The following is a 16,392-nucleotide window of genomic DNA, read 5'->3' on the forward strand; positions in this document are numbered from 1 at the left end:
TCCAGCAGCTGGTCTGTAGCCTTGCAGGTTACAGCACTTCATATGCATGTCCAGGTACCTTTTAAATGAGTTGAGGGTTTCTGCCTCCACCACCGATCCAGGCAGTGAATTCCAGACACTCACCACCCTCTGGGTGAAAAGGTTTTTCCTCATGTGCCCTCTAATCCTTCTACCAATAACCTTAAATCTGTGCCCCCGGTAACTGACCTCTCCAGTAGGGGAAACAGGTCCTTCCTGTCTACTTTATCCAGGCCCCTCGTAATTTTATACACCTCAATTAAGTCACCCCTCAGCCTCCTCTGTTCCAAGGAAAACAACCCTAGCCAATCCAATCTTTCCTCATAGCTGCAACTTCGTGATTTGTTTCCACCCAGATGTCAGTACGCATTTCCTTTGTGACATGCTAGTGGTACAGTGCAGACATGCTCACCTCCCAGCATCTGTGTGGGTGCTTGCATCCTCACTCACTTTGGCCAGCCTGCTGATGGTGTTAAAACCTTTCCAGCACCAAGTGGCTAATTGTGGGCGTGGTGGAGTTGTCACTGTCTCACACCAGGCACCACCTCCCTGCAGAGTGCCTACTCATCCTTTACCTAACTCTTTGGGTGCCAAGGACTCATTCAAGGAGGTTCTGATGCTAATCTCCACCAGAAACATCTCGTCCCATTGTTCAAGTGCAGCTACAACTTTCTCTGATTCTTCTGTCGTGCTCATTGTGTGGAAACTTCAGCATTCCAACAGTTGGAGCCTACCTCCCAGTAGCAGCAACAGAATCAGGGATGTGCTTCTACCTGGTATTCTCTGCAACACCCCACCCCACCCAGCTGTCACTGTCTTATTAACAGGGAAATGGCTTCAGCATTTTGATAGAACCATAATTCTCTAATTCGGACATGAGTTGACATTTTGGCCAGACTGACAGATCACCATCAATGATGCTGCATTGACAGACCCAGCGCCTAAACTGACATCCCCAGTAGGAATGGCACCCAAATTATCAATGTATTAAAGACTTTACATACATCCAATGTCTGGTCAATTGCCTTTGCAGGCCCTGATCCAGGAACTACTGACCAGCTCCCAAAACTGACAGCCAAAGTTCAACCAGAGCTGCAAACTTCCAAACTGCATCAAATTGTCCCAAGGTGACAACCTGATCAAAGCTGGCCCAACATCCGAGGAGACAAAGGGATGCAAGCAGATGGAGCATTCATTGCCATTCCAAGCAATTACAACTAGCACTTACAGGACCATGATAAACTAACTAGTGCTGCAAACCTACCAGCTATTGCAAAGTACAAAGACCTATGGTCTGGCCCATCAGTCAGGGTGGCCTGAGTACACCAAACCTCCAAGGTTAGACAAGGCACCCTGTGAACAGAAAAATCTTCATCAGAGGGTTTTACTGACCCAGGTTTCAGAAGCAGCAGATTATGAAAGGATGGGAGACAGATGGAAAATCTCATGTGGACCATCCACCCACCATCATGCCTACATGTGATTCTATGTGGCTGGCATGTCATGCTCTATAGACGAGCAACTATCACTGTAAACCAGTCCCTTCTCCACCTTTGATGCCCTTCGTCCCACTAAAACATTCCTCTCCACCATTCTCCTCATTTATCCTGGCATGGCTGATCTTCACCTCTCAGGCCCAAGGACACAGACTTTGTTGAATCCAGTGCACAACATGTGCTTATTGGAGATCATATCAGGCAGGACCACATCACATGTTACAGGATATTGGGAAGCAGTTCAGCAAAGCAAAGACCATGAGCTGCCAGAAAATCCAGACTGAACTTGCTGCTCCCCGAGACAAGCTGCTCTGGTGCAGCTGCAGCAATGGCATCTATTTGTTAATGTGGATAGTTCTCACTCTCCTCTTCCCAGGACCATCCATCCTGCATCGTTATTCAGAGCCAAGATACTCCAATACCAACCACCTCTCTCTCACCTGCAACAAGATGTGAGGAACTCACTGTGGCCATTGTGCACTAACGCTCCCCAATCTCTTCGACCTGGAGCTGTACGTTTGGATCACCATTATACCAGGGGACCAAGCCTGGTGCAATGAGTAGTGTGAAAGGCCATCTTGGAAGCAGCAGCAGGTGTCCCTTTAAATGGCTATGAACCTTGTAACATTATCATAAAAAGCTGTCAGCATGCTAAATACAAAAAGGCAGCTAGCTCTAAGCAGAGGAAAACTGTCCCATAACCAATGGATCAGAACAAATCTCTGTGGCCCTGCCACATCCTTGTTGAGAAAGGCAGTGGACAAATTGGCAATTGACAGGAGGGGAAGCTCCATGAACCAAGCAGCTGAAAGGGGTTTGAGCACCTTTAGCCATGGATACTGAGAACACGATCCTGCTCAACTTCTTCATGAGGTCTGCACCATCACAGTTATCAGTGCCCAGCCTATTTGGTTCATTCTACATGACATTGGGAAGCAGCTCAGTGCACTGAACACAGCAAAGACCATGAGCCGTCAGAACATCTAGACTGAGCTTGCTGCTCCCCTCACCAAGCATTTAACTGTTAATGTGAATAGTCATTCAGAGAAACAGGACAATTTTAACCCCCTCCCTCACCCCCCCGTCCCCAATGTACAGCCCTGTCAGCTTTCTTCTAATGATGATAACAGAAATCAGCAATATGAAGCAGCATCTGCACACCAGTATCCAGTTTACCAATGCCAGGCTGATTCAGCAATTGACTCATGGGGTCTTCACATGATACAATCCCATGCATAGACACTGCAAGCTCAGGTGGAGTGCTGCTGTGTCTCTCCTCACAGGGCTCTGGCTTTATCCTTGCATGTTTTCTCAGCACAGCTTCATAGGGCATGAAATTCATTCATGTAGCACCACATTCAGCAGTACTCAGAAGGCCTTCCTGAAGATTTGTAATGCAGGAGGCACTGATGGCTGCTTCCCAACTGGCCCATGTGACAGAACCTAACTGCAGTGGTGCGTCCCCTGTGTGTGCCCAAAGTCGCTGAACACAAGCAATCATTGCATCACTGACATCAACAGGCTGTTGCAATGCCAGGATAGCAAAACTGGCCAACATACATATAGGCAACATCTTCCTTATTCACTCCTGAAACAACAAGTATTATAAAGCAAGACGATCCCTGTTCTGGGGCTATTTAAAGGGCCATTCAACAAGTTGCAGCTGAGTGCTTCTGACGTACTACACTCAGGACAAGTTGGTGGAAGTACTGTGATGAGTTGCTGAGTGTGAAGGTTTCTGCTAACCACAGAAAAACAGAGAATTACATAGCCTTTGATAAATATGAGGGCAGTAGCTGCAGTGCATATGAGCAGGACATACAGAGGAGGCAGCTGAGAGGCGAACCTCTGTGAGAAGGGAGAAGGAGGGTTCTTAGAAGGTCCTACCCAGAGAGGGTGTACTAGGAGCACCAGTCCAACGTTGTGATGAGCCAGAAGCAGTGCCTCAGGAGGATTTGCTTCACTAAGGAGGTGATGGCAGAGGTGTGCTTCACGAAGACCTGGAGCCTCAATCCAGAGTGAGGACAACCCTCAGAGGACTTGTGAAGCTCACCATCGTCCTTTAGTTTCTTACCAACAGAATGCTTCCAGGTGGGAGCTAGCGGCATCAGCAAAGTGTTGCAATTCACCCTCCATAGAAGCATCTGGGAGGTGACAGAGGCAATTGACAGGAGGAGAGGGGACTTCATCCTTTTCTTTCTGAGGAGGGAAGACCATGACGAGAGGACACAGGGTTCACCAGGATATCGGGCTTCCTGATGGTGCAGGGTGCTATTGGCTGCATGCATGTGGCTCTGTAGGCCACCAATGGCACCAGGGAGCAATGTAGAAACTGGAAGGGATACCACTCAATCAATGTGAAGTTGGTGTGCGACTGTACCAAGAAATTCATCTCAGTGAATGTCCATTATCCTGGCAGCTCCCATTGAGGCTTTTATCCTGTGACAGTCAGCAATTTCCACTATCTTCAGTGGATGCAAGACTTTAGTTCCAGCAACTTTAATACTTTAATAAGAGATACAAGTTTCAGCTTCTGCCTTGTCCTATATTGATATATCAATCATAGTAAACATAGAATTACATTGAACGTACAGCACAGAAACAGACAATTCAACCCACTAATCCATGCCAGTGATTATGGTCCTCACAGCCCTCTTCATCTAACCGTAACAGGATAACCTTCGATTCCTGTTCTCCAATGTGTTTATTTAGTTTCCACATTCTCATGACTCTCTGGGTAAAGATGTTCCTCTGAATTTCCTACTGGATCTATTAGCGACTATCTTCTGTTTATGGCCCCTAATTTTGGTATCCCTCACATGCAGAAATATCTTCTCTACAACTACCTTATCAAACTCTTCCATAATCTTAAAGACATTTATCAGGTCAACCCTGAGCAGTCTCTTTTCACGAGAAAAAAGCACCAGCCTGTTTACTCTTCACTGATAGGTATAATCTCTCAATACTAGTATCATCATTGTAAATCTTTTTTGCACTTTATCCAGTGCCTAAGTATCCTTTTTATCATAAGGACAAGTGTCCTCTAACCAAAATTACCATACTTCTCTACTTTTCACTTCTCTCTCTCTAAAAAATGAATTCCAAAACTTTGTTTGCTATCTGTAATGGTCTGCTTAACCTGTGTTGCTACATTTTGAGATTTGTTTATCTGCATCCCTCGATCACTTTGCTCCTTTACCTCATATAGACTCTATTTTCCAAGGAGTGTGTGGCCTCTTGATTGTTTCTACCAACAGGCACAATCTCATACTTGTCTATACTGAAATTAATTTGCCAGTTACTTGCCTATTCTGCATATTTATTAATAAGTATATATCTGGACTAATTACATGAGTCAGCCTGCCGGATTGAACCTTGGATGCCCTGAGGTTGATCTCCAGTGTCCTAAGTTTAAGCTGCACCCAATTACATTAATATACTTTCAGTTTTACACTCTATAGTGAGCCTTCTTTGAATTCTCTTCTGCTTTTGCCACAAAACTAGCAAAAACTAGTAATAGCAACTGGAACCTTATTAATTTGTAATGTACAATGACACATATTCCTTGGTACCAAGCACTGTTCAGTTATTTACCTTCAGTAATTCTCTAATTATCTCCAAACTAGCCTCCCTATTGTTAAATACATTCCTTTACTTCTTATAGTTTCAAAAATCATCAGCATAAACACCACGTATTATAATCTAATCTATTGTTCACTCTTGTTTAAGTTTATATTGCAGTTAACAACTAAGCCACATTCTTCCTCCTTATCATTAAAGTTGTTCCAAGCCAATTGTGAGGAATGTTTTATGATTGTTTCCCTGTTTCACTCTTTATAACTCACAATAATCTTATCAGCTGTTTTCTGTCAACGGTGAGGGAGCGAGAACACAGGATCCTGACCAACCACAGGAGGCGGTGACCCGGCCCTGGGCCCTGACCCCGGGGTGACCCGGCAGTGTACGCGACAGCCTAGGCAGTGATGAGCTGCGGGCCGGAGCCGGAGCCGGAGCCGGACCCGGAGCCGGGAGGAATCGGGCCCGGGCTCGGGCGGTGGGATCGGGTTTTGCTGCTCCGTTTCCAGCGCTTATTCTTCACCATGAGCCGCATAGAGACACTGCCCATGGCGGTGAGTGACTGCACTTCCAGGTCAACTGAACTAGTTTGTGGGATCCAGGTCCGGGGATTTGCTTTGTGGGACCCAGGTCCGGGGTCTGGTTTGTGGGATCCAGGTCCGGGGTCTGGTTTGTGGGACCCAGGTCCGGGGTCTGGTTTGTGGGATCCAGGTCCGGGGTCTGGTTTGTGGGATCCTGGTCCGCAGTTCGGTTTGCGGGGTCCGGGGATCTGGTTTGTGGAATCCGGGTCTGGGGATTTGATTTGTGGGATTCAGGTCCAGGGTCCGGTTTGCGTTGTCCGGGGTTGTGGTTTGTGGGATTCAGGTCTGGGGAAGTGGTTTGTGGGATCCAGATCTGGGGTCTGATTTGTGGGGTCCAGGTCCAGGGTCTGGCTTGTGGGATTCAGGTCCAGGTTCGGTTTGCAGGGTCTGGGGTCTGGTTTGTGGGAACCAGGTCCGGGGTCTGGTTTGTGGGATCTGGTCTGGTGTTTGGTTTGTGGGATCCAGGTCCGGGGTCTGGTTTGTGGGATCCAGGTCCGGGAATCTGGTTTGTGGGATCCAGGTCCGGGAATCTGGTTTGTGGGATCCAGGTCTGGGAATCTGGTTTGTGGGATCCAGGTCTGGGGATCTGGTTTGTGGGATCCAGGTCCGGGGTCTGGTTTGTGGGATCCAGGTCCGGGAATCTGGTTTGTGGGATCCAGGTCCAGGAATCTGGTTTGTGGGATCCAGGTCCGGGGATCTGGTTTGTGGGATCCAGGTCCGGGGTCCGGTTTGCAGGGTCCGGGGTCTGGTTTGTGGGAACCAGGTCCGGGGGTCTGGTTTGTGGGACCCAGGTCCGGGGGTCTGGTTTGTGGGACCCAGGTCCGGGGGTCTGGTTTGTGGGACCCAGGTCCGGGGGTCTGGTTTGTGGGACCCAGGTCCGGGGGTCTGGTTTGTGGGACCCAGGTCCGGGGTCTGCTTTGTGGGAACCAGGTCCGGGGTCTGCTTTGTGGGAACCAGGTCCGGGGGTCTGCTTTGTGGGAACCAGGTCCGGGGGTCTGCTTTGTGGGACCCAGGTCCGGGGGTCTGCTTTGTGGGAACCAGGTCCGGGGGTCTGCTTTGTGGGAACCAGGTCCGGGGTCTGGTTTGTGGGACCCAGGTCCGGGGTCTGCTTTGTGGGACCCAGGTCCGGGGTCTGCTTTGTGGGACCCAGGTCCGGGGTCTGGTTTGTGGGATCCAGGTCCGGGGTCTGGTTTGTGGGATCCAGGTCCGGGGGGCTGATTTGTGGGATCCAGGTCCGGGGTCTGGTTTGTGGGATCTAGGTCCGCGGTCCGGTTTGCGGGGTCCGGGGATCTGCTTTGTGGGATCCAGGTCCGGGGTCTGGTTTGTGGGAACCAGGTCCGGGGTCTGGTTTGTGGGATCCTGGTCCGCAGTTCGGTTTGCGGGGTCCGGGGATCTGGTTTGTGGAATCCGGGTCTGGGGATTTGATTTGTGGGATTCAGGTCCAGGGTCCGGTTTGCGTTGTCCGGGGTTGTGGTTTGTGGGATTCAGGTCTGGGGAAGTGGTTTGTGGGATCCAGGTCCAGGGGTCTGATTTGTGGGGTCCAGATCTGGGGTCTGATTTGTGGGATCCAGGTCCAGGGTCTGGCTTGTGGGATCCAGGTCCAGGGGTCTGGTTTGTGGGATCCAGGTCCGGGGATCTGGTTTGTGGGATCCAGGTCCGGGGATCTGGTTTGTGGGATCCAGGTCCGGGGATCTGGTTTGTGGGATCCAGGTCCGGGGATCTGGTTTGTGGGATCCAGGTCCAGGGATCTGGTTTGTGGGATCCAGGTCCGGGGATCTGGTTTGTGGGATCCAGGTCCGGGGTCTGGTTTGTGGGATCCAGGTCTGGGGATCTGGCTTGTTGGATCCTGCTGCGGGATCCATATATCTGGTTTGTGGGATCCAGGTACGGGGATCTGGTTTGTGGGATCTGGTCTGGTGTCTGGTTTGTGGGATCCAGGTCCGGGGATCTGGTTTGTGGGATCCAGGTCCGGGGTCTGGTTTGTGGGATCCAGGTCTGGGGATCTGGCTTGTTGGATCCTGCTGCGGGATCCATATATCTGGTTTGTGGGATCCAGGTACGGGGATCTGGTTTGTGGGATCTGGTCTGGTGTCTGGTTTGTGGGATCCAGGTCCAGGGATCTGGTTTGTGGGATCCAGGTCCAGGGATCTGGTTTGTGGGATCCAGGTCCGGGGATCTGGCTTGTTGGATCCTGCTGCGGGATCCATATATCTGGTTTGTGGGATCCAGGTCCGGGTCGGGTTTGCGGGGTCCGGGGATCTAGATGGTAGGATCCAGGTCCGGGGTCCAGTTTGCGGGTACCGGAGGTCTGAATTGCAGGATCCGGGTCTGGGGTCTAGTTTGCGGTGTCCTGGTGTCTGGCTTGTGGGATCCAGGTCTGGTGTCTGGCTTGTGGGAACTAGGTCCGGGGTGTGGTTTTTGGGATCCAGGTCTGGGGATCTGGCTTGTGGGATCCAGGTCTGTAGTCCGGTTTGCGGGGTCCGGATCCGGTTTGCGGGGACCCACTGTGGGTTGTGGTTTGTGGGGAGCTGATCAGTTTTGTCGGTCCGGTTTGCGGAGTCTGGGACCGGTTTGCGGAGTCTGGACTGCCCTCTATCCCTCTGTCACAACTGCACCAGTGAATTTTGTTCGAATTGGCGAACATGCCTTCAGATTAAAAGTAAAAGCATTTTAAAACTTCAATTTCTAATTTTATTTTTAATACTTTTGTAGGAACTGGAAGAGAGGTTGAAGAACATCAAAGATTCTACTTTATTGCAACAGGTTTTGCAGCAGGTACACAGTAGGACTACATTTCCAATTGGTACAGGCTAATTTCAGATGTGAGGTTATTCACGTATCTTAATCTATTCATCCTCACTTTTAGAATAAGTGTTCATGGTAGTTCAAACCTGATCCAAACAGAATCAATGAAGCCTCAAGCTGCAGAAGTGGTGAATTCTAAAAGCTGAATAAAATAGTTTTCACGTACAATGATACTTGGGAGTGCAAGGTAAGCACCGCACAGAATTGCCATAAACATTCTTTACATTTAGTCATTTAAAATGCTTTGTGGAGACTTTCAGTTGTTTCAAACTTTTCCCTTCTCACAGATGACTACTGACACAAGAGAAGACTGTTCCAGGAAAAGGGCTTCTAACACTCTGAATGCCCTCCTGGATGAAATGGAGGAGAAGGCACACATGACTCCTCAGCTCATCTGCTTCACCACATTTTTTTGTAATTCGTTCATGGGATGTGGGCGACGCTGGCTAGGCCAGCATTTATTGCCCATCCCTAATTGTCCTTGAGAAGATGGTGCTGAGCCACCTTCTTGAACCGCTGCAGTCCATGTTGGGTAGGTGCAGCCACAGTACTGTTAGGAAGGGAGTTCCAGGATTTTGACCCAGCGACAGTGAAGGAACGGCAATATAGTCCATGTCAGGATGGTGTGTGGCTTGGAGGAGATCTTGCAGGTGGTGATGTTCCCTTGCATCTGCTGCCCTAGGTGGTAGAGGTCAATGGTTTGGAAGGTACTGTCTAAGGAGCCTTGGTGCATTACTGCAGTGCATCTTGTAGATGGTACACACTGCTGCCACTGTGCATCATTGGTGGAGAGAGTGAATGTTGAAGGTGGTGGATGGGGTGCTAATCAAGCGGGCTGCTTTGTCCTTGATGGTGTCGTGCTTGCGTGTTGTTGGAGCTGCACCTATCCAGGCAAGTGGAGAGTATTCCATCACACTCCTGATAGGTGCCTTGAAGATGACAGGCTTTAGGGAGTCAGGAGGTGAGTTACTTGCCGCAAGTGGGCGGCACAGTGGCGCAGTGGTTAGCACCGCAGCCTCACAGCTCCAGTGACCTGGGTTCGGTTCTGGGCACTGCCTGTACGGAGTTTGCAAGTTCTCTCTGTGACCACGTGGGTTTCCTTCAGGTGCTCCGGTTTCCTCCCACATGCCAAAGACTTGCGAGTTGATAGGTAAATCGGCCATTGTAAAGAAAATTGCCCCTAGTGTAGGTAGGTGGTAGGAGAATTGAGGGAAGGTGGGATGTGAGAGGGAAAAATGGGATTAATGTTCTTCTTTGGCCTCCTTGTCTTGAGAGACAATGCGTAAGTGCTTGGAGGTGGTCAGTGGTTTGTGGAGCAGCGCCTGGAGTAGCTATAGAGGCCAATACCAGAGTGACAGACTCTTCCACAGGTGCTGCAGAAAAAAATTGTTGTCGGGGCTGTTGCACAGTTGGCTCTCCCCTTGCGCTTCTGTCTTTTTTTCCTACCAACTGCTAAGTCTCTTCGACTCGCCACACTTTAGCCCCGCCTTTATGGCTGCCCGCCAGCTCTGGCGATCGCTGGCAACTGACTCCCACGACTTGTGATCAATGTCACAGGACTTCATGTCGCATTTGCAGATGTCTTTAAAGCGGAGACAAGGACGGCCGGTGGGTCTGATACCAGTGACGAGCTCACTGTACAATGTGTCCTTGGGGATCCTGCCATCTTCCATGCGGCTCACATGGCCAAGCCATCTCAAGCGCCGCTGACTCAGTAGTGTGTATATCCTGGGGATGTTTGCCGCCTCGAGGACTTCTGTGTTGGAGATACGGTCCTGCCACCTGATGCCAAGTATTCTCCGGAGGCAGCGAAGATGGAATGAATTGAGATGTCGCTCTTGGCTGACGTACGTTGTCCAGGCCTCACTGACGTAGAGCAAGGTACTGAGGATACAGGCTTGATACACTCTGACTTTTGTGTTCCGTGTCAGTGCGCCATTTTCCCACACTCTCTTGGCCAGTCTGGACATAGCAGTGGAAGCCTTTCCCATGCGCTTGTTGATTTCTGCATCGAGAGACATGTTACTGGTGATAGTTGAGCCTAGGTAGGTGAACTCTTGAACCACTTCCAGAGCGTGGTCGCCGATATTGCTGGATGGAGCATTTCTGACGTCCTGTCCCATGATGTTCGTTTTCTTGAGGCTGATGGTTAGGCCAAATTCGTTGCAGGCAGCCACAAACTTGTCGATGAGACTCTGCAGACACTCTTCAGTGTGAGATGTTAAAGCAGCATCGTCAGCAAAGAGGAGTTCCCTGATGAGGACTTTCCGTAAGAGAGCTTTTGGGATTAAGGTAGGATTGGTATAAATGGGTGGTTGATGGTCAGTGCAGACTCGGTGAGCCGAAGGGCCTGTTTCAGTGCTGTATCTCTCTATGACTCTTAAGATTCCTGGCCTCTGACCTGCTCTTGTAGCCACGGTATTTATATGGCTACTCCAGTTCAGTTTCTGGTCAATGGGTAACCCCCAGTGGGGGATTCGGCGATTGTAATGCCGTTGAATGTCAAGGGGAGATGGTTAGATTTTCTTTTGTTTGAGATAGTCATTGCCTGGCACTTGTGTGGCACGAATGTTACTTGCCACATATCAGCCCAAGCCTGGATATTGTCCAGTTCTTGCTGTATGCGGGCACGACCTTATTCAGTATCTGAGGAGTCACGAATGGTGCTGAACATTGTGCAATCAGCAAATATTCCCACTTCTGACCTTCTGATAGAGGGAGGGTCATTGATGAAGCAGCTGTAGATGGCTGGGCCTAGGACACTACCCTGATCCTGCATTGATGTCCTGCAGCTGAGATGATTGACCTCCAACAACCACAACAACCTTCCTTTGCGCAAGGTCTGACTCCACCCAGCGGCGAATTTTCCTCCGATTCCCATTGACTCCAGTTTTACTCGGGCTCCTTGATTCCATATTCAGTTAGCTGCTGCCTTCATGTCAAGGGCAGTCACTCTCTCCTCACCTCTGGAGTTCAGCTCTTTTGTCCATGTTTGCACCAAGGCTGTAATGAGGTCAGGAGCTGAGTGGCACTGGCGGAATCCAAACCAAGCTTCAGTGAGCAGATTATTGCTAAGGAAGTGCTACTTGATAGCACTGTCGACGACACCTTCCATCATTTTGCTGATTGAGAGTAGACTGATGGGGCGGCAATTTGCCGGGTTGGATTTGTCCTGCTTTTTGTGCACAAGACGTACCTGGGGAATTTTCCACATTGCTGGGTAGATGCCAATGTTGTAGCTCGTCTTTGTGTGTGGTCAGGAGGCAGGTATAGTCAAGGTGGCCGCAAAATGTTGAGTCAGTGGAGTAAGACATGATAGCTGAAGAGGCATTGGTGGAGCTTTCAGTGTTTGACTACTCTGAGATTCATCAGCAGCAGCACGGACTTAGGAACAAGGAGGGCATATAGCTTTTTTAAGTCTATTCCACTATTCAATGAGATCATCATTGATCTGTGACCTAACTCCACATACTCACCTTTGTTCCATATCGGTTAATATTTTTGGTTAACAAAAATCTATCCATCTCAGATTTCATGGTAACAATTGATCTAGCATCAGTTGCCGTTTTTGGAAGAGCGTTCCAAACTTCTACGACCCTTCCTGTGTAGAAGTGTTTCCAAATTTCACTCCTGAAAGCTCTGGCGCTCATTTTTAGACTATCGCCAACTAGCAGAAATAGTGTCTGTCTATCTACCCTGTCTATTCCCCTTAATATCTTGACAATTTGATCAAATTTCCCCTTAACCTTCTAAATTCCTGGGAATACGACCCTAGTTTGTGTAATCTCTGTGTAATTTAACACTTGGACTCCAGGTATCATTCCAGTAAACCTTACTCTGCACTCCCTCCAAGGCCAGTATATTTTTCCTAAGTTGTGGTGCCTAGAATTGCTAACAGTAACTCCAGGTGTAACTCCAGAGACTTAGTAGTTGGCAGGAAAAAAGACAGAGGCGCAAGGGGAGAGCCAACTGTGCAACAGCCCCGACAAACAAATTTCTCTGCAGCACCTGTGGAAGAGCCTGTCACTCCAGAATTGGCCTTTATAGCCACTCCAGGCGCTGCTTCACAAACCACTGACCACCTCCAGGCGCGTATCCATTGTCTCTCGAGATAAGGAGGCCCAAAAGAAAAGAAAAAACTCCAGGTGTAGCCTGAATAAGACTTGGTACAGCTGAAGTATTACTTCTATCTCCCTGCATTGTTGTCCTTGAGATATAAAGGTATTAGCGTTTTGAATTATTTTCTGTACCTGCTCATGACATTTTAATGGTCTGTGTACCTGGACCCCCAAGTCACTTTGGGCCTTCACTGTTTCCGGCTTTTCATCATTAGAAAGTACCCAGTTCTATCCTTTTCAAGTCCAAAGTGAATGACCTCACATTTTGCCTACGTTGAAATCCATTTTCTGCAGCTTTGCCCTTTCCCTTAATATAGCAATATCTCTAATTTTATGCTCCATCTACACTGCTTACAGTGCCTTTTCTTTGTCAATGTCAGTTTTTGTGTCATTGGCAAAAAATTTGGCTTTCCAGCCCATCATCTAAGTCGTTAACAAATATGGTAAATAGTTGAGGCCCCAACACAAATCCTTGTGGGACATCACTAGTCACATCCTGCTGATTAAAATACCTGCCCATTATCCCTACTGTCTGTCTCCTGCCACTCAGCCTATTTCCAAACCAGTCCAATAATTTGGGTTTAATTCCTTGGACTTTACAATTATATTATGAAAAAGAAGGTGGCCAGGAGCAACATGGGCCTTTTGAAAACTGATAATAGTGATTTTGTCAATGGAAGTAAGGAAATGGCAGACATGTTCAATAATTACTTTATTCACTGCTTCAAAAAATTCAATCAGATTCATCTGGCATGACCTACCCTTCACAAATCCATGCTGGCTCTCCGATCAGATGAAAATTTTCAAGGTTTTCAGTCACCCTACCATAAATTATAAACTTTAGTAATTTCCCGACAACAGATATTTCCTTGGTTTCCTTCTCTCGACTTTCTTAAACAGCAGAGTGACCTGCACAATTTTCCAATCTAAAGAAATGGTTCCTGAAGCAAGAGATTAAAGTCAGGGCATCTGCAATGTTCTCACCTACTTTCTGTAAAACCCTGGGATGGAAACCATCTGGTCTTGGGGATTTGTCACTCTTTAGTGCCATTCTTTTAATCTTTACCATTATTTTATTTATGATGTTGGTAATTACCTTTCCCTGATTCAGTGTTAGTTTTCTTGAGATTTCTGGCATGCTGATCTCTTCCTCCACTGTAAATGCTGATGCAAAGTAATTATTGAACATGTCCGACATTTCCTTACTTCCATTGACCACACTGTTAGCAGTTTTCAAGAGGCCCAAGTTGCTCTTGGCCACCCTCTTTTTCATCATATAATTGTAAAGTTTTTTTTGTGTTGATTTTGCTATCCCTTGCAAGTTTCTTTTCATATTCCCTTTTTGTCACTCTTAGTCTGTTTTGTCACACTTTGTATCTTTCCCATTCACCAGGATCTGTGCTATTCCTCTTTCAGTTTTATGTTGTTCCTGGCCTCCTTAGTCATCCACAGCTGTTCTATTTTGGCAAGTAAGGGTTCTTACCCACTGGGGGAAGAAACTGGTTCTTTATCATCAGTTCTTTTTTGAACACCTCCCACTGATCTCTCGTTTTATCCATTAACAGATTTGCCCAGTTAACTGTGGACAGTCTCTGTCTCATCCCACTGAAGTCAGGCTTACCTAAATATTGAATCTCAGTAACTCTTTTGCATTTCTCACTTTCAAACACTAAGTTGAACTCGATCATATGATCGATAATATGATTTTATGTTAAAATCAATATTTTCGCTGTTAACTAAATCTGACTGTTCACCGCCTCTGGTCTAGTACACCTACTCAGCATCTATGCTCCAACACTCTGCTCCCCACCTGAAGCTAAAGACCAGTTCTACGAGGAACTCCATAATATCATTAGTAGCATCCCCAACACCGAACACTTGTTCCTGCTGGGGGACTTTAATGCCAGGGTTGGGTCCGACCATGACTCATGGCCCTCCTGCCTTGGGCGTTATGGCATTGGTAGGATGAATGAGAATGGACAGAGACTGCTTGAGTTGTGTACCTATCATAACCTCTGCATCACCAACTCATTCTTTCACACTAAACCCTGTCACCAGGTTTCTTGGAGGCACCCAAGATCATGTCGTTGGCACCAGCTGGACCTCATCGTCACAAGGCGAGCCTCTTTAAACAGCGTTCAAATCACACGCAGCTTCCTCAGTGCGGACTGCGACACCGACCACTCCCTGGTGTGCAGCAAGGTTAGACTCAGACCAAAGAAGTTGCATCATTCCAAGCAGAAGGGCCGCCCACGCATCAACACTAGCAGAATTTCTCATCCACAGCTGTTACGTAAATTTTTAGATTCACTTGAAAAAGCCCTTCAAAACACTCCCACAGGGGATGCAGAGACCAAGTGGGCCCATATCAGAGACGCCATCTATGACTCAGCAATGACCACCTACGGCAAACGTGTGAAGCGGAATGCAGACTGTTTTCAATCTCACATTGAAGAGCTGGAACCTGTCATAGCCGCTAAGCACATTGCACTGCTGAACTACAAGAAAGCCCCCAGCAAGTTAACACTTAAATCAGCCAGAAGCACTGCACAAAGAACAGCCAGGCGCTGCGCAAATGACTACTGGCAACACCTACGCAGTCATATTCAGCTGGCCTCCGACACCGGAAACATCAGAGGAATGTATGATGGCATTACGAGAGCTTTTGGGCCAACTATCAAGAAGATTGCCCCCTTCAAATCTAAATCAGGGGACATAATCACTGACCAACGCAAGCAAATGGACCGCTGGGTGGAACACTACCTAGAACTGTACAGGGAAAATGTCACTGAGACCGCCCTCAACGCAGCCCAGTCTCTGCCAGTCATGGATGAGCTGGACATACAGCCAACAAAATCGGAACTCAGTGATGCCACTGATTCTCTAGCCAGCGGAAAAGCCCCTGGGAAGGACGATATTACCCCTGAAATCATCAAGAGTGCCAAGCCTGCTATACTTCCAGCACTGTACGAACTGCTTTGCCTGTGCTGGGATGAGGGAGCAGTACCACAGGACATGCGCGATGCCAATATCATCAACCTCTATAGGAACAAGGGTGACTGCGGTGACTGCAACAACTACCGTGGAATCTCCCTGCTCAGCATAGTGGGGAAAGTCTTCGCTCGAGTCGCTTTAAACAGGCTTCAGAAGCTGGCTGAGCGTGTCTACCCTGAGGCACAGTGTGGTTTTCAAGCAGAGAGATCCACCATTGACATGCTGTTCTCCCTTTGCCAGCTACAGGAGAAATGCCGTGAACAACAGATGCCCCTCTATGTTGCTTTCATTGATCTCACCAAAGCCTTTGACCTAGTCAGCAGACGTGGTCTCCTCAGACTACTAGAAAAGATTGGATGCCCACCAAAGCTACTCAGTATCATCACCTCATTCCATGACAATATGAAAAGGCACAATTCAACATGGTGGCTCCTCATCAGACCCCTTTCCTATCCTGAGTGGCGTGAAACAGGGCTGTGTTCTCGCACCTACACTGTTTGGGATCTTCTTCTCCCTGCTACTCTCACATGCATTCAAGTCTACAGAAGAGGGAATTTTCCTCCACACAAGATCAGGTGGCAAGTTGTTCAACCTTGCCTGTCTAAGAGCGAAGACCAAAGTACGGAAAGTCCTCATCAGGGAACTCCTCCTTGCTGACGATGCTGCATTAACATCTCACATGGAAGAGTGTCTGCAGAGACTCATCGACAGGATTGCAGCTGCCTGCACCGAATTTGGCCTAACCATCAGCCTCAAGAAAACGAATATCATGGGACAGGACGTCAGAAATGCCCCATCCATAAA

The 16,392-nt window shown here is 48.3% G+C and overlaps 1 protein-coding gene and 1 long non-coding RNA gene across 4 annotated transcripts in view; one reads left to right on the forward strand and one right to left on the reverse strand.

Moving 5' to 3' along the window:
- LOC137383194 (uncharacterized) overlaps positions 1–5,470 on the reverse strand; it is a 56,776-nt gene extending 51,306 nt beyond the window's left edge. The window contains exon 1 of the long non-coding RNA XR_010977345.1: positions 5,360–5,470. This is a non-coding gene — a long non-coding RNA (uncharacterized lncRNA). The remainder of the gene's footprint in view (positions 1–5,359) is intronic.
- eef2kmt (eukaryotic elongation factor 2 lysine methyltransferase) overlaps positions 5,459–16,392 on the forward strand; it is an 84,778-nt gene continuing 73,844 nt past the window's right edge. The window contains exons 1-5 of one of the 3 annotated variants that reach the window (XM_068055659.1): positions 5,623–5,644; positions 8,384–8,446; positions 8,538–8,663; positions 8,764–9,008; positions 14,653–16,255. In XM_068055659.1, the coding sequence (XP_067911760.1) occupies positions 14,989–16,245 (1,257 nt within the window). In that variant the 5' untranslated portion in view covers positions 5,623–5,644; positions 8,384–8,446; positions 8,538–8,663; positions 8,764–9,008; positions 14,653–14,988 and the 3' untranslated portion in view covers positions 16,246–16,255. Of the gene's footprint in view, positions 5,645–8,383; positions 8,447–8,537; positions 8,664–8,763; positions 9,009–14,652; positions 16,256–16,392 lie in introns of those variants that run through there. The other 2 variants (XM_068055660.1, XM_068055661.1) reach the window with 2 other exon arrangements.

Source organism: Heterodontus francisci, chromosome 24 (assembly GCF_036365525.1).
Source record: "Heterodontus francisci isolate sHetFra1 chromosome 24, sHetFra1.hap1, whole genome shotgun sequence".
NCBI classification, from domain to species: domain Eukaryota; kingdom Metazoa; phylum Chordata; class Chondrichthyes; order Heterodontiformes; family Heterodontidae; genus Heterodontus; species Heterodontus francisci.